Source organism: Hemibagrus wyckioides, linkage group LG03 (assembly GCF_019097595.1).
Source record: "Hemibagrus wyckioides isolate EC202008001 linkage group LG03, SWU_Hwy_1.0, whole genome shotgun sequence".
Classification (NCBI taxonomy): Eukaryota; Metazoa; Chordata; class Actinopteri; order Siluriformes; family Bagridae; genus Hemibagrus; species Hemibagrus wyckioides.
Genome location: NC_080712.1, coordinates 10854820 through 10882811, shown reverse-complemented (window position 1 = coordinate 10882811; position 27992 = coordinate 10854820). Strand labels below are relative to the sequence as shown.

At 36.5% G+C, this 27992-nt stretch overlaps 2 protein-coding genes across 6 annotated transcripts; one reads left to right on the top strand and one right to left on the bottom strand.

Moving 5' to 3' along the window:
- Nucleotides 1-728: 728 nt before the first annotated feature.
- cabp2a (calcium binding protein 2a) lies at nucleotides 729-14785 on the top strand. 2 transcript variants are annotated; one of them, XM_058382171.1, is made up of 7 exons: nucleotides 729-871; nucleotides 1563-1751; nucleotides 10336-10366; nucleotides 10637-10771; nucleotides 11505-11614; nucleotides 11724-11871; nucleotides 12174-14785. In XM_058382171.1, exons 1-7 carry the CDS (start codon nucleotides 830-832, stop codon nucleotides 12197-12199), a joined length of 681 nt encoding a protein of 226 aa, XP_058238154.1. In that variant the 5' UTR covers nucleotides 729-829; the 3' UTR covers nucleotides 12200-14785. The 2 variants fall into 2 exon arrangements, with proteins under 2 accessions (XP_058238154.1, XP_058238148.1); XM_058382165.1 differs by lacking the exons at nucleotides 729-871; nucleotides 1563-1751 and adding exons at nucleotides 4281-6353; nucleotides 6762-6968.
- A 20-nt stretch (nucleotides 14786-14805) lies between these two features.
- Nucleotides 14806-26544, bottom strand: slc43a3a (solute carrier family 43 member 3a). 4 transcript variants are annotated; one of them, XM_058381927.1, is made up of 14 exons: nucleotides 24575-24942; nucleotides 23124-23309; nucleotides 22856-22987; nucleotides 22478-22607; nucleotides 18549-18595; nucleotides 18388-18464; nucleotides 18143-18235; nucleotides 17840-17979; nucleotides 17581-17741; nucleotides 17235-17378; nucleotides 16142-16249; nucleotides 15869-16055; nucleotides 15656-15776; nucleotides 14806-15532 (listed from the first exon to the last, which is right to left on the bottom strand). In XM_058381927.1, exons 4-14 carry the CDS (start codon nucleotides 22552-22554, stop codon nucleotides 15386-15388), a joined length of 1302 nt encoding a protein of 433 aa, XP_058237910.1. In that variant the 5' UTR covers nucleotides 22555-22607; nucleotides 22856-22987; nucleotides 23124-23309; nucleotides 24575-24942; the 3' UTR covers nucleotides 14806-15385. The 4 variants fall into 4 exon arrangements, with proteins under 4 accessions (XP_058237910.1, XP_058237900.1, XP_058237891.1 ...); XM_058381917.1 differs by lacking the exon at nucleotides 24575-24942 and adding an exon at nucleotides 26402-26544 and having other exon boundaries at nucleotides 22856-23309; XM_058381908.1 differs by having other exon boundaries at nucleotides 22856-23309; nucleotides 24575-25079.
- Nucleotides 26545-27992: the final 1448 nt, after the last annotated feature.

Below are 27992 nucleotides of genomic sequence, written 5' to 3'. Positions count from 1 at the left end.
CGCTTTTAACAAAGAGCATTGTCTCGAAGCAGCTTTACATAAGAAACAACATAAGAAACAACAAACATATAAACAGACAGACAGTCCTAGATGTTATCCCAAGTGAGCAAGCCTGAGGTGACTGAGGCGACTTTGGCAAGGAAAAACTCCCTTGGTATGAGGAAGAAACCTTGAGAGGAACCAGACTCAAAAGGTCCAAAACCATCCTCATTTGGGTGACAGCGGAGAGTGTGATTATATTGTGCATTTATGTGTAGTCAGTTGTGTGATGCCGATACAGCATGTGTAGAATGTTATGTAAATTAATAAGGAGGTTGTTGTTGTCCACATAAGGTTGGCAGCGTTGCTTTGAATACCCCAATCCTCACAAAGCAGAACCCGGCTGGAGCTGGTCCATCTCCGGATGCCACTGGAGCTGAAGGTGAGTTTAATCATTTGTAAATACAGGACAGGAAATAAGGTTAAATTCAATCTAGATACCCATTTGATCATTGTGGGCGCTGTGGATATTCGTGACATGGTCAGTTGGAGAATTAAAACAACACAATTGGTGCTTTACTGCAAAAAAAAAAAAGTAGCACAAGGTGCCCTGATTATATTTTGGTGTTTTGATCACCAAGCGTAAATGGTGTGTTGGAAATATGAAAAACGAATGAAGAGGAAAAAGGGGAGGGGCAAGTGATTAAGAGGCAGAGATGCTTTCCAAAGCTGCTTTCTGATGCAGAATGTGGAAATAAAGGGACAACGAAATACAGGGGACAGAAGGACATCTGGATTGAGGCTTGGATATTAATGCTAATGTAAAGTAATATCAGTGGAAGCAGGAAGCATGGATACCATTGATGTTCCAGAGGATAAGATTGTAAAAAAGGTGAACATTTATTCATTTTTCTTTTTAAATATACATATATATATATATATATATATATATATATATATATATATATATATATATATATATATATATATATATATATATATATATATATATTTCTTCTTTAGAGTATATTGTAAAATTTTTATTCTGTGCTTATGAAATAATAGTACAGTTACTTCATCACTTGGTTAAAATGCACAACAAGGGCTTGGAAGTTTGTTGACCTCAAACTGCTTGATTAAAAAAAATGTCTCAGAGGAATAAGTATAATGAACAGATATTATGTGAATCTTTGAAAAGAATATCTTGTGGTTCTGAGATTATGGCATTTGTGATCATGTATGTGCATGAGTAATAATCACGGGTGGTTCATTAATCAGTGTTAGTCAATGGTCTTAAAAGAAAAGCCATATATTTGCACATTCCTTGGCATTTTATACTTTGTTTAAACTTTATTACAAACCAGGAAATTCATGCTGATGTTTCCATTCCTATAATTCCCTCTTCGTTCCTTTTAAATCCTATAATTTTACTAAGTTTTCCCCCCAGTTCAATTTGTACTTGGCATATCACTGTGTACCTTTGAGTTGAGTATAGTCAAGTGAGAGTAACTGTTTTTCATTCTGAATTCATTCATTTCTTGTATAGAATCATTACTTACAGATAATTTTCTGTCTCCATGCAGGGATCGATTAAAAGCAAGATCGAGAAGCTGAGGAGATGGAGCACCTCCACAGGTGGGAGCTTCAAACACCCATCCAAAATGAAGACCCTCAGCTTGAGGTCACCTACTGTAGAAGCAGAAGAAGGTGTATGCAATGATGAAAACGAGCGCAAGAAACTCAGACCTATGGTGGCGTCTGTTTTTGGTCAGGTATGAAAGCAGGCATGTGGCATTCTCTAAGACAATGTTTGGGCTGTGAGTTGTGTTGTGTAATCATAGGTATTTTTTTTTATCTTTGCCTGAGAGCAAAACTACAAAAAACCCAGTGCATAAAGAATGCAATACATGTCAACTTTCGCATGGACAACATGACCTAGGATACAAGCTATATCTTTTCTATTCCTTTCACCTTTATTGTCATCTTTGCAAATCTGAGCCTCATGGTGACCTGTAGCAGCATAAATAGAGGCATGGCATACACTCTGAGTTTGCTTACAGAGTTTATATAACAACTTGCAGAGCCTACTTGCTTAAACTATCTAATGACAAAATTTGCAATAAATGTAATACAGGCTCTGTTGGGGAAATTCTCTTTAAGACATGTCTATCCATCATGAGTATTTGGAAGTATGTGGTACATATTCTTTCCATACTGTTAATGATTGATATGCCTATATGCCTTACTTTTGTTAGTAGATGATTCATGTATAACGCTTAGTTTACAGCAGAAGAGAATACTAACGGCTGCATCAACTGCCTCCAAAAGGACTATTTTAAAAGGCTGGTTTGAACCACATATCCATTAATATTATTAATATTCTACCACAGCTCTGTTGAATTCTCGAAAGTTTATTATATTTCTATAACAGAATTTCCTGTTGTGTTTTATTCCAGATTAAAATGTAATGAGGAAATTACACTGAAATTCTGAGCCACCTCAGTGTTGTTGTGAATCCATGTTCTATTATCATATGGAAATTCTAGCTTGATTATGTTAATTAATGGTAAGAAAGCATATTAACTGAAGCATAAAAGCTATTTGCTTTCTGTTCACAAGGCTGAAACGAAGGTTATTTACTGACTCAGAGCAGAGAAAAGGCTGATGTAAAGAGAGACTGTGTATTTGCTGGTCCATTGGAAAGACATGTGTGCTTGTAAACACAAACATTGAGGTTAGAGCTTCCCTTCTTAAATAAATCTGTGTCATGGAAAATGAGGGAGAGAAATCCTAATGCCTCAGCATATGGACTGAGCATTTGTTGTTTCTGGCTTCAAACCAAGTGTGCAGCTTTATTATGCTTGCTCTGTATATGCTGCCAGCCTGGAAGACATAACATAATCACCTTTCAGCCCAGAGTGGCTTCCCAAAACCGGTAGATAGAGAGTAATGACTCCCACTGAAATAGCTGAGCTAGAACTTTAGGACTCTAAATTGCCCAAGGTATGAATGTGGATTCTCACATTGTGCCCAATATTTACTGGGATAGTCTTTGGACCCACTGTATCCCTGAACAGGTTAAAGAGGGTACTAAAGATGTATGAATAAATGACTGAAGGACTTACTCACATCACACTGGGCTGGATTTTACACTCGTAACTCTTCCATAACTGATAAGAAAGATTAGAAGGCTGTCTGTTGTTACAAAGCTGAAATTTCCCTTCCTGACTGTACTTCATAATGCAATTCTTTTATTAAATAATGGCATAATATAGTAATGGAAAAAAAATCCAATCCATTCCAATCAACAGTGACAAACCAAGAGTGTAGCCATTTTACTAAGACCTTAAAAGAGGTTAAGTCTTTACAGCACTGCCAATCAAGTATTGCTACTCTGTTTTTCACTCTTTTTCTCTCCCACCCACTCTTCAGCCATTTGCGCTTCACTGTAATCCACTGGCAAACCGCCTGTGTATGGACTATGACCCAAATCCCTGATAATAACACACCCACCCACCCACACACACACACACACACATACATACATACATACATACACACACACACACATACAGAGAGAGAGAGAGATTTACGCAAGGCATTAGTAACAAAATGAGATGCACTAAATCTTGTTGTTTGTAGGATGAGAGCCAGAATTGTCTGGCATATCTCTCAGTCACTCAACAGAATTTTTGCTTGTAAATCTAATGTTTGCTAGGGAAAAAAAAAAATCATTATTTACATTTAAAGTTTCATTTTGCTTCCACATATTTCAGGAACTAGACAGCATGGTGGCTTAGTGGTTAGTGTGTTTGCCTCACACCTCCAGCGTCCTGGGTTTGAGTCTTGTTCCCCCTCACTGTGTGTGTGGAGTTTGTATGTTTTCCCTGTGCTTGGTGAGTTTCCTCCCACAGTCCAAAGACATGCTTCTAGGCTGACTGGAGTCTGTTTGCCTGTAGTGTGTGATTGAATGAGTGTGTGTGCCCTGTGACCCGTGTATAGTTTGGATAAGTGGTACAGACGATGGAATGAAAAACATTTTCAATTGTATTTCAGCTCTCAGATGTGCTAACGTTTCTAAAAGCTGTATTGAAGACCTTCGAATTTTGTGAACAACAGAAGACTACTTGATATTTTAAACAGACACTACCTTTAAAAACATCACCAAAAAAGCAGCAACTTCATACAGCAACTGCAGTAAAATGTATATAAATTTATTGATGTATTTCTTATTATTAATAATTATAATTAATAATTTTCTAATTATTATTGTGTGTGTGTGTGTGTGTGTATGATGGCTGTATTGTGGGTGATTTACAGTCTGATAAGTAGTCATGGTTAGAATATTCAGTAGTCATGTTTGGAATATTCATTAGTCATGTTTGGAATGTTTAGTATTCTTGTTTGGAATGTCCTATAGTCATGTTTGGAATATTCATTAGTCATGTTTGGAATTTTTAGTATTCTTGTTTGGAATGTTATGTAGTCTGGTTTAGTCTTGTTTGGATTTTTTAGCAGTCTTGTTTGGAATGTTCAGTGGTCATGTTTCTCATGTTTATTAGTCTTGTTTGGAATGTCCTATAGTCATGTTTGGAATATTCATTAGTCGTGTTTTGCAGCTCTATTTTATTAGGTTTTTATTAAGTTTATTAGTCCCTCTTTAGTGAAGCATTGTCTGGCAGGTGTTCACGATCAGTACTCCATGAAGTTAATGATTGTGTGGTTTTTCTGCATGATGAAACATGTTTTTATTATGTCATGCTCCTGACATTTGGCACAGTGGTCTGATGTGAAAGATTTTGCAATAGGAGTTACAGTGTTACATCTCCAGCTGAGCTGCTGTTTTTGCCACCACATTATGCTGTGTAGAAGTGGTTGGGTTGATGGTGGTTTGGTCGTAATCTGCCAGCTGGTGGTAAAATAAATGCACTACAGCGTATCAGTGTATGTGACAGGAGCCCTCTAGTGGTTGATATTATATATACACGCCAAAGTAAACTACACTAGAAGATTGTTCCGTTAGAGATTGTTCAGTTGTTCAACTATTAATTACATTTTGATAGTGATACCGTCCAGATACCGGATTAAGATATTGTGTGAACATATGTGCTCAGTTAACAGCTAAAATTGATTGTTTCTATGATCAATAAATGACCTTATAGTTAAGATTACCTGGTGGCCTGTTGATAATAAAAGTGCCACAGAATAGAAGGAAATAGTAGAACTGCTACTATAGTATAGTTAGATGCAGTCTTTACAGGGCCTGAAGTAAATAAGAGATTACAAATACAAAGATTGCATTTACATAGAGTATAGCCTTGAAATATTTTAAAACGCCCCTGTCCACAAGATTCTTATAATAGTTTTGAGATATACACTATAATATATATATAAATATGGTTTCAATACATCCTTGTCATCCTTGTCTGTATGTTCCTTTCAGCCCTTTTTAAACATAATGACAAGTATTAGATATTAAAGAAGTGTTTAAATTTTGTGACGCTAGACAACTTTTGTATTAAACACAAAGCATACATTGTACTAGACAAAGTGCAGTGCAAAAACTCTTGGCTATGTTTTCAGATCTTTCTAAAATTCCCTCATTCTTTTTTTGCTTGTCATTTCTTTCAGCCACAAACCATCTATTCCATTTTCTAACTTCTTCCCTGATGTCTTCCAAAACTGGTACAGAGCCTCATCTTTCATCTGTTACTCTTTCTCTCAATCCATGGCCCTTATCTCCTGTGGAATTTGCCACTGTCTCTGCTGTTTGGTCCTCTGCAGTTTAGATTCCAGCTTCTCTCTCTCTCTCTCTCTCTCTCTCTGTTTACTTTGTCAGCACTCGGCTCTTGTCATCAGCACCAATGTGATTTCACTTTCATTGCTGTGTAATCTCAAATGTCCCAGATTAAAAAAACCCTGCAGTGCCCCCTAATTTCCTCATCCCCCACCTTCCTCTATCCCTCCCTCCCATTTCCCTCTCCAACTCTCTCTTTCTCTCTCCCTTCATCGCCTTCATGCTGATGTTGAATGAGTAGCTGGTAGTCCTACATAGTAAAAGGTATCCTTTTTGGAAGGAAACTTAAACTAAAGGGACAAAACGAGGCAGAAAACAACATGGCGAGAGGGTGAGAGGTGATTAAGAGAAAATGGACAACAAATCCAAGAGAAAAGTTGAGATAAGTAGATAGCATCTCCCATCATCTGATGTACTGAACTGCACAGAAGATCTAAAATTTGTCTAATATCTAGAGTTAATAAAGGGGAACGAAGTGGGGAGCAAAGGGAGGGTCAAGAGAGTGAGAAGGCAAGTGAAGGTAGAGCTAAAACAGGGAATGGGAGCCAAGCCATCCAAAAGAGATAATATCATAAAGGTAAGACATGTCCAGTTCTTTTTTTTAATATTTGAAGAAGAGAAATATTGAATATTAAAGACCATACAGAAGAAAAGAAAACAACATTTTTTTGTGTGCTAGTGGCTAATAGGTTAATCTTATCACCTTACAACTTATTTCAATGCCTTTCAAGAATGTATTGCATAATACAGAGTGAAGAGTACTTTATGAATCTCCAAGAGGAAATTTGATAGTCAGTTGTTCGAATTGGAAACTGCATTTCAAACTGTGCACTACACCTTTAAGCTGCACAGCTGGCTAATCCCATTAAACTCATTATTACTATTGAGGGGACAATAGAGCATTTGAGCGTGGTGTTTGAATGCTGGATAAACAGCAAATGGCATAGAGCTGACTGTGTGGCTGACTGTGTGGTTCCTGCTAAAGGGTGTTGTGTCTCTGGACACTGGAACAGCGGCGATGCTCGGAGTCCTGCAGGGTACAAGGGGCAAAAACGGTGAGGATGAGGAGTCAGGGAATGAGCGAGTGTTTGACGAACCTCTATGTGCTTTGGTCCAGAATTGTACAATGCTGCACAACATCGTAGGTCCTGCCTGCATCTTTCTGCGACAGAGCCTTGCTCAGGCCCAGCTTGTATGTATACACACACACACACACTCTTACAGAATTCCATACATGCACTTTGCACTATAGTGGTCACTCTTTCATCTAATTACTCTGCCTTTACATCAAAACGTGTTAAAGCAGAGAAAGCATGCCTTATTGTTGTAACATCTGAAGTATCAGGGAGCTAGGTGTAAACAGGTGTAAACAGATTCAAATTCAACTACTTTAGGAAGTCTGAGATGCAATTTAACTCAATTTTATACAACAATAAGCACACAGGACACAGTAAGTACTGAGCTAAGTGTTTTGCATCTTAAATTTCGATTCAATCCTTTGGCTAAAGGTACAATTACAGCTAATTAAAACCTTATTACAATAAAATTCAGATTTGGGCTGTAAGTCACTGCTATTTATCTAGCATGACTGGCATGATGTAATTGCATATTATATTCCTGACCCACACATTTATGCAGTTATTTATACCCTAACTAATATATGTTGACATCCCTGATCATATACCTGTTCATCAATTTGTTTTTGTTTCTATCTTCAGTCATCCCTTCATAACCACCACATTCCAGAGTTTCCCTCCCCCTTCAGCCCAATATCATCTCCTCCCTCCTGATGAACCCTGAGATTGATGACTTGTCTACTGACAAGCAGCTTTTCGTGTGAGTTTGTTTATAATTGTGTCTTAATTTTCCCCAGCTCTGAGGGACTATAAAGACTAGCAGGTTAAACCTGCAATTACGATCGTGCCAGTTTTCCTTCTCGGCTCAGGTTGTCTCCAGCATTATCTTTAAACTGCATAAAATGTGACTAGTTTCCATTAATTGTTTATACATAATCAAGAGCTAGAATGTAAACACGATGACATTTTTGCATTTTGCTTCAGACAGCTCCATTTTGGTTTAATTTATAAAAAGGTTTGCTCCCCATGTTTACCGCATAAATATTAATTACCTGATAAGGGTGACAAAACCAATATGGATAACATCTGCACACAGCTGATGAATGGGAGCTTCTAAACTCCACACCAAAAGCTGAAATGCAGTGAATTCACTAGTGATTTATATGAGCAGTATGAAAAGTTAAGACTAAATTTAGCTTGAGCTTAAACTTGAAGCCAAATCATTGGCTCAAGCATGGAGCACTGTTCCACTGTTCCACTGTTCCACTGGTCCAGCCTCATGTTTTAGCACAAAATATTATACTGCTTTTTTACTTTATGGGCTGGCAGCCAATCACTTTGCTTTTAGCACATATTATTACATTCGGGAAATTTAAACGTGATTAACTTGATTATCAGGATTATTATTCAGATTCTTTCCACCTCTTCATTGTGACAAAGCTCTTATACTCTTGATATATTTCCAATACGGCACACCATTATTAGATTTTTATTTGCTGACATCACAATTATATATCATCATTCTACCTAAATGTGACCAAAATTTGATTTTCAACAAGTTTTGGCAGGTTGACAGAATTCAGCGACAGTGACATCTGCCTCTTCTTCATATATGATAAAATAAATAACAGATCTCAGCCTGTGCTATCTGATAGACTTTTAAGTTGATTATGCACTAGTGAACATTTGAACATGATTACTAGTGACACTTATGCAATGCCAGCTGTTCTCTGTGACAGACTCTCTGTGCATTACTAAATGAAACCTGAGCAGAAACAATGGATCTGAGCTTTAATAGATCAATACGCACAATTACATGAGAATCCCACAGTCGTTTTTAGTGATTCTGCTAAATTTATAGCATATATTTTACTATAATTTATTATAATAAATAATAATCACTGTTGTGTGCTCACCTCTCATCGCACTTGTCTAGTATTAAATTGCATTCAGAAGTGTGTGTGTTCTTGTAAATACTTGTGTATCCGTGCATTATGTAAGCATGCTGGCTTGTATTTGAACATGTCAGGCTTCACTAAAGCTCCATTAGTTGCCTGGTTGTAATCTGCCAGCTGTAAACTTGCCAATTCACAATAGTAATAATCCTAAATACGCAGCAGTTCAGCCAGGAGGTTACACTCAGTTACTGCCAAAATAGAGGCTCAGTCAGTCATATTAAAGCTTAAATCTGCTGAAAGACACAAAAAGTCTCATCTTCTTTTTTGGATTATATGATTTCTGAACAAATGACTTCTATAATTTTATCTTGATTATCCAAAAAAAAAAAAAGATACAAGGTTTTCTTGGACAAGTAAGTTGATGAATTAGATTTGAGACAAGAAAAAAATAAGACAAGAATAATAGAAGAGTCTTACTTAACAAACAAAGCACAGGATATTAGATAGTGCCACAAATATTAGATAATTGTATGTCTCAGAAATGTAATTTTCTCCGGGTAAACTCCTAGTAACTGTGGTTAAATGATGTGCTTTCAATTTGAAATTCTTTATGGATGAAAGTAACAGTTTGGGAAATGCTGCATATGAGCTCACTTTGTAATCTTATAAAATCCAAAATCCACCAATCTTTTTATTTAATATGGTATTTTTCTAATTGATTCAAAATATGACTTAATTTATTATTTAATTCAATATTTTAATGATTTAATTTATTACACTTATTAAGTGAGTACAAACTCATACTGTCTCTTTGCTATTCCCAGAATAGCCCACATCACTGTACCCCCTACACCATGCTTCACAGATGGGATGCAGGGGGTTTGGTGTTGATAGACAGATGTCTGTGAGTATAAATGTCCAAGAAATCCTTTGTAACCTTTTCCACGCCTCAGCAACTGCCCCACTGAAGTCTTGTGAAAGATCTTTTAAAAAACAAACAAACAAAAAACTGTATTCATATTTGTTTAATAAAATGGAAATTTATTATGAATAGCAGCCATTCTATACATACATATATATATATATATATATATATATATATATATATATATATATATATACTGTATATATAAGTTAAACTCATCTGCTGATTTTTTATCTAGGGGTCAATATTATATAAGTTTTCTAAAGGGATAACACGCTTTCTTTTACAGATGGAGGTATGTTTCCTGAGATGTATGTAAAATTGTGAAAAATCTGTAAGCAAGTAATTCTAGTAAACACATCTTAAAAGTATCTGTATACGCACACACACACACACACATCACTAAAGTAAAACTTATAAACACTTATCAAAGTAAAGTGTGGAGATAAAATGTCAATAATTTTTTTTTATTAAAAAAACATCTCTCCATCTCAGTCACAGACAGTTAATCCATAATAAGTCACTATGTTTCCTGACATTAGTAGCTTCTGCTACTAATTCAGAGTGAGCATGAATGGTTATACTTTTGTACATATTCAGTGCCTGTCCTGAATTGCTGTTTGTTTTTGTGTGTTTGCTTGTAATTGGTTATCACTACAGGACAGAGATCTGAGGCCAGAAGAAATTGAAGGTATAATAATTTGTTATATTTCACATTCCTCCTGCAATCCAGATCATAACAGATAAAGGCTTAATAACCAGCACTGTATGACCATTATACAACCTGACTGAAACTCCCCTTTACACCATTTTTATTCTACTCTCTCTCTCTCTCTCTCTCTCTAAACCAGTTCTACCCTTAACTGAAACCTTCAGTATCCTCCAGCTGCACACTGCTTAATCAGTTCTTTTAAACATACTCAACCCGGTTAAGCAAAGTTAACAACTCTTTCTCTCTTAGAGCTAAAGGAAGCCTTCAAGGAGTTTGACAGGGATAAGGACGGCTTCATCAGCTGTAAAGATCTGGGAGAGTGCATGAGGACAATGGGCTACATGCCAACAGAGATGGAGCTGATTGAGCTCAGTCAGCAGATCTGTAAGCACAACTGTGTGTGTGATGTAGCACAGAAGCAGATCTTTAGGTTTACGTAAGGCATAAAACACTGAGGCAATGAGGCAGTGTAATAGTGTAATGAAGGAGTTAAACTTAATGTTAGTTGGTGTTATCTCTCACATTATATGCAGTCATAAATTAAATACAGCCTCTCTTTTGTTCTCTCTGAAGGTTAATAAGTGCAGCACAATGTTCTGTCCTCTGGTTGATGATCAAGACTCCTTCCACAAATCCTACATAATCATCCTGTTACTGAAAGATTCACCATGTGAACAGTTAGAATTTTCTTTCCTAAAAAAATAAAGAAGAACAAAACAAAATGTTTTTGTCTGCTATTATCAGCCTTAGATTGTTTAGGTCACCTGTTATACAAGTTCCTGTAAATGAAATGTTACTATTAAAAAGTTTCAGAATGTACAGTATATATTAATATAAACTAGTGATGTGAATCACAGACAGAACTACTGACATTCAACAGTGCTGTGGGATACTGTTTATATATAATACTGTTTATATACTATAAAAGTGGACCTGATGTGAATAGTGTTATGCATTATAAATGTCAGTAAATAAACAGGAGTCTCCTTTCATATTTTTTTCATGCTCCATGCAAACCACACAGACAGTCTAGACACTCAAAATGTACATGTACACTATCTGCTTTATGAATATTCAAATTGAGAAAAACCTGCACTGCTGTTCTGTCGTTGTTTAGGCGGGGGCCGAGTGGACTTTGATGACTTTGTGGAGCTAATGGGGCCTAAAATGTTGGCCGAGACAGCAGATATGATTGGAGTCAAGGAACTAAGAGACGCTTTTAGAGAGGTTAGTGAAGTAGTCTGCTACAAGTCTACAAAATAATGCTGATGCATATACAACACATTCAAATTGGTATACTGGTATGTTAAGTTTGTTCATTCTCTCTCTGCTTCAGTTTGACTCAAATGGTGATGGTCAGATTAGTCTGGCCGAGTTGAGGGAAGCCATGAAGAAACTCATGGGTCAGCAGCTGAACCAAAGAGAGATTGATGAAATCCTCAGGGACGTGGACCTGAATGGAGATGGCTTAGTCGATTTTGAGGGTGAGAGACTGAGCAAAGAAAAATCGAACAGCTTGTAAAAAGCAGCTATCGCAAATATCTCTGTATATTATATTATTCTCTTGGGATATTAGGGAGAATTTATTTCTGGGGACCTTGTGCATTTTTTAAAAATCATTTAATAATTCATTTAAAGGTTAGAAATTATAAGGTCATCTCTGAAAATTTCAAGATGTCTAGTAACAGTTCTGAGCCTCAACAGAGTATTTTATCTGCTTTTTTACATGAATAATGTACTGTAAAACTTCCATGTGCTGAATACCTTACTGTATTTTTCTCTGCAGAGTTTGTGCGGATGATGTCTCGCTAAATCTACAACTGAAGACAAAACTGAATCAATAAATCTGTTCAGTCCTGCTATGAAGAGAGAGAAATATTACCTGTCCAACAGAAAATAACCTAATGTAGCATATCTCATAATGGCTTGATTTACTGATTTTCTCTGTTTTTGTTTAATGTTGAATAATGAATCTGAAATATTCCATGTAAAAAATTTAATTTAAGAGTCAGTGGTGATTTATATGTTTCTATGGTTAAAAACACATAATTCTTGTTGAAAACATAGAAAACTGGCTCACGTTACATATTTCACCTTCAACATATTTATTATGGTATTTTTGTATGCATACCAGTGACTGTAAATATTATTACAAGTTTTTTTTCCATTAAACTAGCAATACATTTTTATATAACTTATAACTATATTTGGGCTTTAAATGGCACAAAATATACTGCATAAGTGGATGATTTAACTTTTAGATTAAGCAACTTAGTGGTTTGCATAATTGCTTTGTACCTCCGTGACTGGGGGCTCGATTCCAGCTTTGGGGGTTTCCTCCAGGTACTATAGTTTCCTCTGGCACTCTAAATACATATGTTGTAGTCTAATTGGCATGTCTAATTTGTCCATAGTGTGTGAATGGGTGTGTGAGTGTTTGTGATTGTGCCCTGGGATGGTTTGGCACCCTGTCCAGGGAGGCCCCCATTTTGTGCCCCAAGTCCCCAGGATAGACTCCAGGCTCTCCATGACCCTGTGTATAATAGGCAGAGCAGAATATGGGTGGATGGATGAAGGGACTGAGTTCATACAAAGGTCTTATGTCCATTATGAAAGTTACAGAGTACAGTAAGAGATGGCATGTAGCTTTCTCCTGCACAACCTGTGTAACGACTTTAGATGATCCTGTATACTTTCTCTCTTTTATTCTCTTTTATTATTTTATTTATCTCTGTTATTCTGGATCAGACCATTTAATATGATTCAAATGCCTCATTCTGTTTATTTGTTTTCTCAGGTCTCTTATTCTGTAGAACACCATACTATCTGATGGTCACTGTAAAATAAACTATGTTTGTGCCCTTAGCCTCACCCAGGAAAGATTATGTTCAGATTAAATATGAATGAGAACAGATTCCAGAGAAGCGCTGTTTACATTGAAGAGAGTTCAAATGCATATTTTATGTACAAAACATAAATATGGGTATTGATCAGTATACAATGTGACAATCCTGGTGTTGGCTCTGTGAGTCTGTGTGGTCTGCTGTGTCATGGCTGAGCTGGTGTTGCTCCTAGCTGCTTCCCTTTCACAATAGTTACAGTTGACTTAGACACATCCAGCAGGATCGAAATTTCATGAACTGACTGGCGACAAAAGTGGCATACGATGACAGTGCCATGTTTCAAGTCACTGAGATTTTCAGTATGTTTGTTTCACTATGTTTGTCTATGAAGATTGCATAGCTATGTGCTTGATCTTATGTATCTGTTAGCTTGTGAAGTGTTCAGCAGCTCATTATCAAGATGCTGAGTATTGGAAGTAGAGGAAGCCTGAAAATGTGCAGAGCAGCAGGTCCATCAGATCAAGCTTTAAATGTTTTAATAAGCAATTATAAATGTCATGAATCAGAGGCAGGTGGATGTATAAACTAGATGAATTTGTTTAAAAGTCAGTCAGCAGGCGGAACCATGGTCATAAATAGGCAAAGGTCAAATGATGAGACAAACAGGGACAAAACCAGCTAAAAAAAACAGAAAGAGAGCAAAATGAGAGAAGCAATAGGGAATTTCACTCATGCATGACTGAGCTGGTTAAATAAACAAGAAAACAGGTGTGCTAGAAATCATGTGAGTGACCAGCTGTATTCAGGAAAGAGCTGCTGCAGTGGATCTAAATGTTCTTAAATAAAAAAAATCTTCATCGTAATGTTTTGAAACTGATACCTAAATGTCAATACTTTATATAAACTATTTCCAAGACTTAATATCATATTTATTTACAAAATTATTAATAAGTGAATGACCTTGTTTAGAAATAAATTGCTACCAATTTTGTCTTCCTTTTAGTACATCTGAGGAGTTTAAATCATAGTGTTTGAGTTAAGAGTGTGACAGCAAGAGCTGTGTCTTTCCTCCCTTAGTGACAATATAATAGCAGCAATCATTTATCAGTTCCCAATATTCTATTCTATTCTATATACATTTTACTATATTCTGTTCTAGACTGCATTCTTCTATCCTATCTATTCTATATACATAGAATATTCTATCATATTCTAATCTATTATACTCAGTCTGTTCTACTCAATTGTGTTCTGTTTAGTAAAGGCACAAGACTACGTTTCTTTCTGAATTCTTACCATTCTGAAACAATACCATTACCCATCCAACATTACTTTATTTTTTATTTTTTTAAACTGCTTTTTGAGCTGTTTTTGTTCTTTGCCTTTAGTACAAATGTGTTGACATGTACAGTATTTATTATATTTAATATGTGCATGTTTGTGAGAAGTAACAAAATGTTGCCTACAGCAATGATACAACAATACATAGACTGTAAAAATCACAGATCATCTAAATATAAGTAAAATATGGTATTGGAAAATAATCATGCCTAGTACAAGAAAAAAAAAGACAGGTTTCTTTATATGTATCTTTTTATTTGTATTTACAAATATTTTTTGTCAATTCCAGTTCCATTGGTACCCATTTGTTACAGAATCTGATATCCAATATGTTTTCTCTGATATCCAATACACTGGGTTTTTTTTATGGCATGCTGATTGGTTGTTATCTATTTGCACACGGATGTGAATATATCTGACTGGGTGCAGCAAAACAATTCCACAAATTTCTGGTCTAAACTTTGCATGAGCATTGCCACTACAGATGCTTAATACACTGATGAAAAGAACTGCAGTGTGTTTCTAAAACTATTTCCTTTTTTGTGTGTCTGTGTTTATTAGCCATTCCTTTTTGTCATGTCATTGGCATGCAGTCTCTGTTCTATATTCACAGCTAAAATAAAAAAATATTCACATAAGATTGCCTTATCGTGCCATTTTAATTCATATAGTATTTAAAGAATAAAAAAAGTGTCATGGTGCAGCATCATGAAAAATGCATAATTTTGCATTGCATTGTAGAAAAAAAATCCAGCATTTTGCAAAAATAGGCATATGAAATGTTTTTTTCTGATCATTATATATGTATTTGGTTCTATAGTGTAGATTCTCCTCCTAAAGAGTCAGCATGCTGCATGCTCTGTGTGTTTCCTTTCTTTGTGGCCAGGCTTCTACAGTGAAAGAAGACGTTCAGAGGATGGATGAAAGCCAGGAGCATCAGAATGGTCAAAATAAGGTTCACCTAGAACAACAGTAAATATAGACTGAATGCAGATGTTCATGTAAATGATCACGACTATGACTGTACTGTATACCTGACAACAGTATGAGCAAATAAGTCACACTATGAGCAAATAAGGCTTACATAGAAGGGATCCCCATCAAAAGCTTTGACCAAAGCTAAACAAGGATACTGCAGCAGTGCCACTAAAGCTGAGAGGGACATCATGAGACCGTACAGCTTTCCAAAGTGTTGGGCAGGAAACCTGTTACAATTCAAAACTTCACAATTTCAAATTTCACCTTCTTTATTTCATTAATCACTTCCAATACTAATGTTTCATACTGGTTCACTTACACAATGCTGATAAATGCAGCATTTCCGCCGTACAGGAAGGATCGGTTGAGGACCTGCAGAAAGAACGTGGCGTACTGCAAAGGAAGAATAGGAATGGTTGTACACACAGAGAAGAGAAGGCACTGCAGAGCGGTGAGGAAGAGGGACAGAATGGACGAGCGCAGGTCGGCTTCTTTCTCTGTCTCTCCTTCAAAGCAAAGAGGAAAAGAGATATTTTAGGGATTCTCTCGTATCTGGGTATAATAACTCATTTGATCAAATTGTGCTTCCGACCTGACTTCAGTGCCTTCCCCTTGTGTCTGTCCATTAACAATCCATTCCATGGAGCACAGAGAATCCCGGTCAGCTGAGTGAAGGCAAAGGCATTGGTGTAGCGGCTAACTGTGGGAAGTAGATGTTTAAAGGAAAATGTATGTTTAATTCCATTCTGGGAATAGCAGAATAGCAATTACCTATATTCATATATAAAAAAATATTTTGTCCCAAAATATTATACATTTGCGGCATATGGCAGACGCCCTTACCCAGAGCGACTAACAACTGAGCAATTGAGGGTTAAGGGCCTTGCTCAGGGGCCCAGGAGTGGCAGCATGGTGGACCAGGGATTTGAGCTCACAACCCTCTGATGAGTAGTCCCAACACCTAAACCACTAAGCTACCACATCCCCAATGGTATTATACTAAATAGTATGTCAAAATATTACACCATAATAATGCTAATGATATCCTATTTTGATCTCTTTCGTACTAGAATACACTGCAAAAACAATTGAACATGTGGTCTGTCAGATTTACTTATAGTTTACTTACTTCAAGCTGAACATTTGCACTGGTCCACTTTTGCACATCCAGCACTAATGTTTCTATTTTTTTTTTTTTTTTCCATTTTCAGACTCTTAGGTTTATGCTCATAGTTTTTCACAGTTTCTTTATATTTATGCTTCTTTCATCATTACTATGCACCAGTACAGCAAGGGCAAATTCCTTGTACATGTAAACTCACAATATTTAGCAATAAAGATGATTCTGATTATAGTTTACAAAAAAACATTAAGCTTTTCATCCAAACGTGATGATGGTAACACTACATTTAAACTAGTTTCTAATGACAAGATTAAATTATTTAGATGGGTGCGATCAGTTCATGTAGCATTAACATAAATTTTACAAAATCTTGCAAGGTTGATGAAACTGACGGCAATAAATATCCAGAGTACTGAATTAACGAAACGCTACATAAACATTCAGTTAAATTATGTGCCCGTGTAAATTAACACCAGTCAGAGTGGAGAATTTAAAAGCACTTTAAAAAGGTACAGCATAGAGTAAATACAGGACAGTGTTATATTGGTCTAGGGCTATTTACCAGTGGCTGGGTCTTGGTTTGCCAGTCGGTTCAGCATTGGGTTCAGTGTTCCGATGAAAAGAAAATGACGCAATTGCATAACGGAAAGCCATATCAGATGCCACAGAAAGAACCAGGACAGAACACAGCTCTTAAAGCTGCTATCTGGATCAAGAAGGAGTGCAACAGTGAGATTTATGATTCACAAGACAATAGCAGGTAAGTAGGTGGTCTCAGAAAAGATGTCTTGTGATAAGGGCCTTCAATTTTCAAAGAAAAACAAGAATGTGAGCTTGTTCCTCAAGGTCACTCATTGAGGAACAAGCTCACATTCTTGTTTTTCCTTTGAAAATTAGTGAGCAGTTACCTTCGCTTCCTTTGCAGACGTCCTCCTGAGGCAAGGCATCTGCCTGTGGTGGGTTACTGTCTCCGCTTGTGTGTTGTATTGCTTGGTCTGGTGCAGAATTCAAGTCCTGATGGAGTTCATTTTCTTCAAAATTGTAACTCTTTGATTTACGACAACTTAACCTGCACCGTAAGCAAATATTAAAAAAAGCAGGTGGTGGGCATAAAGCACCTAACTGTTGCTTTGAGGTAGTTTAAAACTTAGTGTTCTGTGATTTTACCCGTAAGTGTAGCTCTCTGGGACTGGATAAGGGATGTGTGATTTGGGTAACAGGAAGAGAGTTCGCAGTAGATGAATGATATCACAGGCAGCCAGGAAGAAGAAAGAGTTCTGAAGAGAAACCCCTTTCTCATACAGGACCTTTATGAAAGGAAATTGTGAATGTATGAAATTCACTTAGATTTAATGTATCATTTAATGGCAAAAAAATGCAAACAGAAAAGTGACAAGCAATGTCTAGCTGAAAACTGTGATAATTTACAGTTGATCTTTGAAGTGTTTTGCAATTAAGTCTTTTACTTACCTTAATGATGAGGAAGACTGAAGATGAGGAGTCAAAAGCACCACTGTAGAGAGTAATGATAGTCGAGCGACGAGTACCACAAAGGTTTCCCACCTAGTGAGATACTTTGAAATTAATAAAGCACTTTATTTTTGTTCATAAGGCAAAAGAGATGCTTGAAGATCATGCATTTCATTTTTAACCAAACTACTTTAATGCCTTTAATACAAATGTGACATGTACAGTATATCTATTACATTTAATACCTGCATGTTTGTGAGAAGTAACAAAATGCCGCCCACAGTAATGAAAGAAAGAGCAGGGAAAAGTAGGAAGGCGAGAGCTGGAAGGAGAAAAAAAAATTATTTTATCAGCCTAGCCGGTTAATCAATTATAATGAGTTTAACGTCCCATTTTTGCTTTTTACCTTTACTTGAAAACGCCACAAGCAACGTCCCAGTAGTATAGAGGAATCTGCGAGCAGAAATTAGAATAAATGTAATTTCACACTATTAAAGCCTGTATTATAATGTATATGGGGTGATATTTTGGATGATATTGCAAAAACAATCATAACAGAAAGGGGTCACTCTGTCTGTGTAGCCCTTGATCCCTTCTAAACACATGCACCCACACTGCACCATGTGTCATGATCCAGAAAGCACTTGTGCGGCTGCATGTTTTTATTCTATGCAAGCATTTACACAGTTAATCCCAAATCCAGCCAGAGTCATGCTTACAATTAAATTTGTACAAGTAACTAGTTATGTAACTGTTTGGTTTGCATCCACAGCAGAACTTTTACCAGCTACATTCAAGCATGTATCAGTCATAACCAGTGTTGGGTAGGTTACTTTGGAAATGTAATAGGTTACAGATTACAAGTTACTCTGTTTAAAATATAATAAGTAGTGTAACTTTTCAATTACTTTATAAAAGTAAAGTAACTGATTACATTTGATTACTGTTTGATTACTTTTAAAGTTTCTAATGGATATTTTCAATGAAATAATTTCCAAACATTTATCCCAGGCAGGGTTAACCATACAGTAGAACTCAACTCTGTTTACTGTTAGAATTTTAAACCTTTTATCACTTGAATTAAGATTATATTGATTTAATTTTAAGCACAGCCACCACAAAACCAGACTTCATAACAAAAATTGTTTAATACTGTTTTAGGAATCAAATCTTTGCATAGCTATGACAGGACACACTGGCCAGTAACAATGCCTTGGGGGAAAAAAAAAAAACATAATCTGAAAAGAGTCATCATAATGTATGCTACAGTGCTAAAATAACTAAGTTATATTAGATCTGACATTACCAACACATTTTCAAGGAGGAAGTGTGAGCTATATATTTTCTGTCAAAGGGTTCATAAATAGAAGTGTGCCTGGTAAAGGCAGCCTGCAGCAGGGACATTTAATTTTAGGATTTTCATTTAAGGGGGGCTCAGCCCCCAATGAGGGTATAATAGTAAAAATAAATAATAAATAAAATTAATTAATTAATTAATTAATTAATTAATTAATAAATAATAAAATAAACGTTAAACCTTAAAAAATAAAATAAAACTTAATGCAGTATTCCACTGTATTGCATAGATGTGTATAACATTTGAGTACTGAACAAGCCAAATACGAGTCTTCCTGATCTCACACACACACACACACTTGTCCTCTGATCCTCGCTCTGTAACGCCGCGGTTTGCGGATTGAAGAACGCGCTGAAAGACGGGGAAGAACCGAAGAGCCGCCGTTTTCATATGAAATGTAAAGGGGACTGAGGCGATCAATTATTCGCGTACAGTTTATGGACAATCGCAGAATTTTAGGGGGGCTTTAAAAAGGCCTAGCAACACCCATGGCTAGCAGACTAGCTAATTTGTTGTGAATGTTATGAAAACAGGTCTCGAGTACTCTATGGTCTCGAGTACTCTATGGGCTCCATGAACGCGCAGGCGCGTTTTAGTGGATTTTTTTTCCACACAGCAGCCACAGTAAATAAACTGACCCACTCCGTCACTTTTTATTACACAGAAGCGAGTAATATATCATTCGAAACTAAAGGGTCTGTTTTTATTTCTGTACACTCACAATAATGACAAAAAATTTCCATTTTAAATATATTATAAAATAAAGAATGGCTAGGTTACATACTTGCAGATGCTTCCTCGGGTTCAACATTGAAGCCTTTGATGTCGAAAGCATTTTAACAGCTAGCAAACAAATTTCCCACTGAACTGTTATATTTGCCCCTTATTGGATTTTAAGATTAAATTATTTTTAAATTTCCAGGACTGAAATGCATTTTTATCACTCGCCATGGTGGTAACTCTCAGACAGTGTAGCGGCCTAAAGCTTTCCGAGGCAATGTGGATTAATGTAATTGGCAGACGCGCCGCGAATTCAAACCAGAGAACCAATCAAAATCATCAGAATAGCACCGCTTTAACAAACTCTAACAACAAATTAATATTTATTCAACATATACTAGATTTTTTTAAAGAAAATATTCAGATGTAACTCTATTTGTAATCTTTAACATATTCATAAGTAACTGTAATTTTAATTACATATTTTTCTAAGTAACTGTAACATTTATTTTGTTAATTAAGTTACGTAACGCCGTTACATGTAACTAGTTACTCCCCAACACTGGACACTACACAAGAAAAAGGACCATTATATAAATTGTTTCCTTACATAAAGCACTTAAAAATGAAAATATATACATCACAGCAGAAGAAAATACAAGGGGGACATTCAATACAATACAATAGCAGGACAGTCGGACTTGGTAACTTATACAGAATAACTAATGTGTGCTTGACACTCCTGTGCCCTGGAAACGAGTTTATACAAATGACAAGCAAGGATCTAAGCAGATTGAACTTGCTGCTCTGCAGATTCAGAGGAAAAAAAGGTTCAAATTCAGCACAGTCAATATCTCAGTATTTAGTTAACTAATGCTTTGGTTACGGATGTAATAAATAAGGATATGAAGCTAGTGGGTGCAAGTTCTGAGGATGCAGAAGATAGGGATATGTGGAGAGAGATGATTCGCTGTGGTGACCCCTGAACAGAAAAGCCAAAAGAGGAAGAAAAAGAAGTAGTGGTTAACTAATGCTTTGGTGTGTGATGGGCAATAACAGTATTTGTGCATTAATTTTATTGTGTTTTACAAAAAAAAAACTACATGAAAGGAAATTTACTTGGTACTTTAATATAGACTGCTGCTCAAGAGGTACTGATTATCTAAACTTAATAAGAATAAGCTAACTAAAGCTTAACTAGCCATACAGGACATAATGAAGATAATGTCAGATCTATTCACAGACACAATAAAATCCTTCATTGCTGCAAGCTAAAATTAGATTTCACATTAAAGAAAATCGCTATTATGATTATCACAGGACATGTTCACCTCTATAATTACCTCTATAAATACCTCTATATTCGTCTTGTAAGACGAAATCATATACTGAGGCAGAGCAGGTAGTAGATAAGCAGAGCAGTAAGGCCATGGGTATGCGGAATACAGGATGGGGTCAGGGTTTCTTTTATCATAGGCTACAGTATTTTAGGCAGTGACACTGCAATTTTACTGCTACTGTACTGTTTGTGCTTGCTGCACTTAGTGAAAACAATAAGCTACATAAGTCAAAAATAATGTGTAATAATGTGTGCGCTGTACCTCAGTTTGCTTGCTGTGCTGTAATTGGGCAGCTTTTTTTTGAATACCAGTAACGAGAGATGTGGTATAATATAGTGGAGTGAAAGTAAATAAAAAATGGAAAAACTAATTACATTTACTTTGTTACTGCCCACCACTGCATTGGTTTATAAAAGACTGAGTAGGAGACACCAAGACCTTTGAGTTCAGTGCTGTTTTTATTTTTCAAATTTTCCCCATTTTAGTTGTTGCCAGTTCCCATTGTCCCATTGTCTCACCATCACCACTTTCGGCAAACCCAAGGCTAACCTGCTTCATCCTGGACATTTCAGAGCACTTGTCACCTCTGTATTTATCACCCAGCATTATAACAGAATGTATTTCGAGGAGACCACTAACTGGCCTATTATAGCCTCTGATTGGGAGCGCTAGATTAATAAATAATAAAAAAAGCAAAATAGAAGACTTTCCTACCCAGACAGAAAAGTATGAGTTTTACTTTCTTGGACTAGGATGATTGTGGCATTGTTATGATATGATGCTGTGAACTTTTAGGTTGCAATTTACATTTAATGATTTATTATTTTACATAATCAATTATCTATACCTTTATTTCTCAGTATGTTTCCCTGACACTAGTGGGTGTCATTTATTATTGTGCAATTTTAATGAACTCACATTGCCAGAAGTCTTGTAGCCATCGTTCCATACAAGTCAAAAAGGAAGCCGTTAGGGAAAGTTAGAAAGTTGTTCATGAAGGACGCAACAGTGAAGATAAGAGAGAACTGCTCATCCTGAGCACTGCAGTCTAGGAGAGTAAGTGAGAGTGAGTGTGTGTGTGAGAAAGAGAGAGAGAGAATTAAATAATTAAAAAAAAATAATTATCAACTGGATTTCAAATATATACAGTATTTGTAGTCCTAAAGGGAGTTTTGAGGATTTTTCAATCTACATTCCTAACAAACCTAATTTTTAACAGATGTGACAACGAAAACAAGACCTGCTACCCCACATTGTATGATATGCATGGAAATTCCAAATATTTTTCATTCTCACCTTTATATGTTGTACCATTTGCTTCAGTCACATTGACACACAGATCACTAAAGTACCCATCTGTCTTCAGAACAAATACAAGAGAAGCCCATCCAAACACAACCCCAGCAAAGCACAGGCACTCCAGCAGTCCTGTAACAAGGGTCAGTTTGTATCGAACCCATGCTCTTGATTCCCCATCACAGACAAGCATCGTGCTGTACTGCAACACCGAGTCTTCAAAAATACCTTAGAACCTGCTACAAGCTTCAATCAGGCGTTTACATACCACCGTCACAGTTGCTGGTATTTTACCAGATGCTCCAGTTTGATAGTACAGTGAGGACTTGAAGGTTGAAGGAGAGACGCAGCATGGAAGGACAAGATAAAACAGATCACACTTTTGAGCCAGACATCCGTACAGTGTGTTAGGTTTAGCCTCTTCATGGATACTAATAGAGCCACTTCTGAAAAGCTGCAAAAGATGAAGTGAGGGGGGAAAAAAGCAAAGTGAACATTAACAGTGGTTACGTAAGAATGTGAAAACGCTCATAAGCATTTTTTGGTCTATATAAAGGCCAGACATACAGTTGCAACTTATGTTCCTCTTTCCAGTTCCTCAAAATGTTAGAACATTTAGGTTGCTTATTACTTTCTAAATCAGTTAGTTATAGAAAGAAAAAACAATGATATGATTGTATACATGGACTATTTTCCTTGCATTCCACCAAATGGGCTTAATTATCACAATATCAAGTGGCACTTGGCTGTAAATAAAATTATTACTAAAATAAAGGGGCAACGCTGTGCAGCACATATCATTGCTGTTGAAATCATATACTGAGGCAGAGCAGGTATATGAACATGAAAGACTCTTCCTTCTGTTCTACAACTTGAAAAAATCCTTAAGGCCATGGGTATGCGGAATACAAGATGGGGTCAGGGTTTCTTTCATCATAGGCTACAGTATTTTAGGCAGTGACACTGCAATTTTACTGCTACTGTACTGTTTGTAAATAAAATTATTACTAAAATAAAGGGGCAACACTGTGCAGCACATATAACTCCTGTCCCTGGTTTTAGTCCTAGTTACAGTCGGTGTACACGTCCTTCCAATCTCCTTAAGTGTTTCCTCTGGCTTTTCCGGTTTCTTCCAACCTCCTGAAAGAATGTTGGACTTTAAATTGTGTGTGTGTGTGTGTGTGTGTGTGTGTGTGTGTGTGTGTAATCTAGCATCACATCCAGGGTGTATTCCTAGCCTGAGTTCCAGAAACTGAAACTGTATGAAATGAATAAGAAAAGTAATTTTGCTAAATATTTTGCATTACAGTTGCAGTTACATAATTGCAGTTATTTATTTTTTATCTAGATTTTTTATTTTTACATAAACACCGGTTCAGGCAGGACTTTGGGAAGTCTGCTGCTTGTCTCCACACCATCTTCACACAGGTTTAATCTAGCGTCTGTCAAGTGTAATCTTCCTGATCAACTGGTTTTCCACGACGGCGTGATTCATAATATTCGATCTTTTATTAGAAAATTCACAACGAGATTAATTAAGCATCAGATCCTCATTAAAGGACTTTCAGCCTAGATGTGGCAAACTGGGAGGAGAGGAAGTGCTGCAGCCTTTGTTGCTGTTTGATATCAAGGCGTTTATAATGTGCTTACATTTTAAACGCTACATTGATGTAGTTACTACCCATACAACCATATATATAATGTAACAAAGAAGCTTACCAACGTTATCCGGTAAATCCGCAGTGCCCGTTTCCTGTAAGCTTGAGCTCTCCGCATTGTACAGCTGCCAAGCGAGTTATTCAATTTTAAAGATTCAAGTGGGAATCGATTCTCAAGCGGTGGGGTTCAGGTTTCACCACACCACATCCGAATCTCGATAAGTTGTCTGATTTCCTTATTGTTATATTTCTGGTTGCTTTACTCGTTGAGTAGTAAGAAATCAAACGTACTAATAATAACAGAAGCATGTGATTAAAAAGAATCGACTCAGTAAGTTGATTCATGGTTCATTATAGCGTTCACAAGCAGTGTTGCCTGTTGGCTCGCAGCATGCTTTTGAGCTGGTTTGTCTGTCTGAACAAGCACTGACTTGACCCTTTCGGGCTTCAATCACAATCTCAATAAGGTGAATAAGAAAGACAATGTTTCTGGGTCATTGAGAGTTATTTTTTTTTAAAAATAACTCGCATATCTGTCATCTCTTCACTCACACGTCAATCATGACTTCTAAAAGGCAAAATCGATTAAACTTTGGTAACTGTCGTGATCAAGAAATGAACACTTGCCCAGTCACCAGCAGACCTGTTTTTCTTGTACTAATTACATATTGAGGGAAAATCCCTTTTTTAAAACAAAGCTTTAAAATCAAGATCTTTTGTTAACTGTCAGACACCAGACAATGTGTTCTCAAGGGCAATCACACCACAGTCACTGCAATAGATATCCTGCAACCAGTCTATTTCCCCCCCTCTTTTTATGGGCTATTAAACAATTATAATTACAGGATTCAAAACCATGAACATAAAGACAGATTACCTTTTAACCATACGAAGGATAACTTTCCCATATTTTTTAAAAAAAATAGTTTTGCCACCATCTGATAATATATGAATAATATAAGTATGCATCATTTAACGCTACCAGGGATTTTAATATTAATAATCTGTGAGACTAAATGAATCACTCCACTCCAGAAACCCAGGATTACTGAACATTACCACACATTATGGAATAATGTAGTTTTGAACTATTTATACTTAATACAAATATTCTGAATTCATCCATCTATTTTCTGTACTGCTTATCCAACACATGGTCATGAGAAATCTGGAGCCTATTCCAGGGGACTCTGGGTGCCCTCTAGGTGTGGTGTCTATCCATTGCTGGATACAACTGCACACATACTCACACATCCATTCACACAATATGGACAATTAAAAGACACCAATCACCCTATAATGCATGTCTTTGTACTGGGGGAGTACCTTGAAGAAACCCCCAAAACATGCAAACAGTGTCCTGAATATTCACGCTGAACCTATGTGAAGCTTTTAATAGTGTGAACTATCAGTTTCTCAATGCATGTCATGACTAATGGTTTCATAGGGTACCAAAAAGGAACAAGTAGACCACCATAAGGTACCCAGGCTAGGATCTTGCGATATCCCTGCAGAACTCTCTGATCTCCTGTTCAGCCACTGCTCGCAACCTTGAAGTAACTATGGACAATCAACTGTCCTTTTCCTCCCATATCACTAATGTGACTGACTCATTCATTGTCTTCTGTAAAACATCAGGATTCAGCCAGTTTTGTCTACAGAGGCTTGTTCAGTCTTTTGTCATTCGAGATTGGACTACTGCAACTATCTACTGGCAGGTCTATCTCTGAATGCAATTTGTCCTCTGAAAATGATCCAAAATGCAGCTGCGCAATATGTTTTTAGCCTGCCTAAGTTCTCACACACCACCCCACTGCTGCGCTCCCTCAACTGGCTCAAAACACTGATGCTTGCCTTCAAAGCTAAGAATGGACCAGCACCCTCTTACCTCAAAGCTCTTCTTGCACTGCACCACACTCTCTCCAATCTTCTAGTGCTGCTCGACGGGTCCCACAATCTCTCAGGGTAAGAGGTAGGCAAACATCATGACTTGTTTCTGTTCTGGAACTGAAGTGGTGAAATTAACTTCCTCTGTATGTCCAAACAGCTGAGTCACTGGCTATCTTCAAACAACGGATGAAGACCTACCTTTTCCTGAAACACTTAAACTAGCTCGTTTTCTCTGTTAGTTTTATGTATTGTTGTATGTATGTATTTTTAAAAAAATCCTCCCAAAACAGTTTTTAGGCTGAATGTGTCCGAAGTCTGTTACCTATTGAACCAGTGCTAATGTATTCAATGATAGAGATTTCAAAGCACTTTTTTATGATGCTCTGAATAAGGGCATATGCCAAATGCCAGATATGTAAATGTATTTCTTTATATCTATATACAGGTCACACCCATACACTTTATAAATGCACTTAATGCCAGATATGTAAATGTATTTCTTTATATCTATATACAGGTCACACCCATACACTTTATAAATGCACTTAATGCCAGATGCTGAGTGGACTGAAAGCTCCCTGCTTAGACTTGTAGATGTGCAATCATTTTATATAGTTACACAAAGATAAGACAGAGACACTTATTATTTAGAGCAAAGACATTCTGACCTATCTAGACTCCCTGCCTCTGAAGGCCAAAATTGACGTCAAAAACCTAGAAATAATTATTCAAAGTGACCTAAACCCTGGCAAAAAAATCACTTATGTCTACAAAAACACTGTTATCATCAACATAATGTATAAAAGGACTGAAATACATGCTTTTGTGAATAGATTAGAAACCAGATTACTGCAATAGCCTCTTATCTTGCATTTAAGATGCAAGTTACATGGAGTTTAAAATGCTGCTGCCAAAAAGAAATGCCCACTGGGAAAATTGTACTGGTAATGTGTTATTGTTATTATTATTATTATTATTATTATTATTGCATTGTCTTCTGAAAAATAATTAGATATTTAACTTAATGTTTTTTAATATACTCCAACAGCATTCTACTTGTGATTGCCAAAACTGTTTTTGTTACCATACAAAAGGACATAAACAGTATGATTCTCTACCTGGAAACCCTGCAATCCATAGACATTTAAAATAATCTCAAACTGCATTTATTTATAACATTTTTTCTTTCGGTTTATTAGTATGCGCTGGTTATTGTTATGTTTCTATATAAAGAAGGCACCTTTAATTGTCATGAAATTAATTTTGAACCTCACATATCCAAACTAGGAAGGAAGTTGTGGTCAGATCACAAGGTCAGCAGTTGAAGGAAAGGGGGACTTGTGTAACTTGTTTGATATAGGTTTGTATTTTATTTATTTATCAATCTATTTTTATTAGATTTTATTCTATTCTATTATAACTACTACAGCCATTGCATGTTTTTTAGGTGATGCAGGAAACTGATGGAACCTGGATTCAACCCATACACAGAAATTTCCGTGTGGTTTTAGGACACCAAACTTCCAGTCTCCATACAATTAGAACAAGAGCTACAAGGAGACAGTAGATACTATGTCATCACTGGGTGT

Excerpts from the sequence above, each read along its gene's own strand:
- cabp2a (XM_058382165.1), top strand. The coding sequence starts at position 6,315 with ATGGGAGCCAAGCCATCCAAAAGAGATAATATCATAAAG. Across the intron at positions 6,354-6,761 it reads AAAGAGATAATATCATAAAG|GGTGTTGTGTCTCTGGACAC; the intron begins GTAAGACATGTC and ends TTCCTGCTAAAG. Across the intron at positions 10,772-11,504 it reads TGAGCTCAGTCAGCAGATCT|GCGGGGGCCGAGTGGACTTT; the intron begins GTAAGCACAACT and ends GTCGTTGTTTAG.
- slc43a3a (XM_058381917.1), bottom strand. The coding sequence starts at position 23,048 with ATGCTTGTCTGTGATGGGGAATCAAGAGCATGGGTTCGATACAAACTG. Across the intron at positions 18,465-18,548 it reads TGTGGCGTTTTCAAGTAAAG|CTCTCGCCTTCCTACTTTTC; the intron begins GTAAAAAGCAAA and ends TTCTCCTTCCAG. Across the intron at positions 15,533-15,655 it reads TTGATGGGGATCCCTTCTAT|GTGAACCTTATTTTGACCAT; the intron begins GTAAGCCTTATT and ends CTGTTGTTCTAG.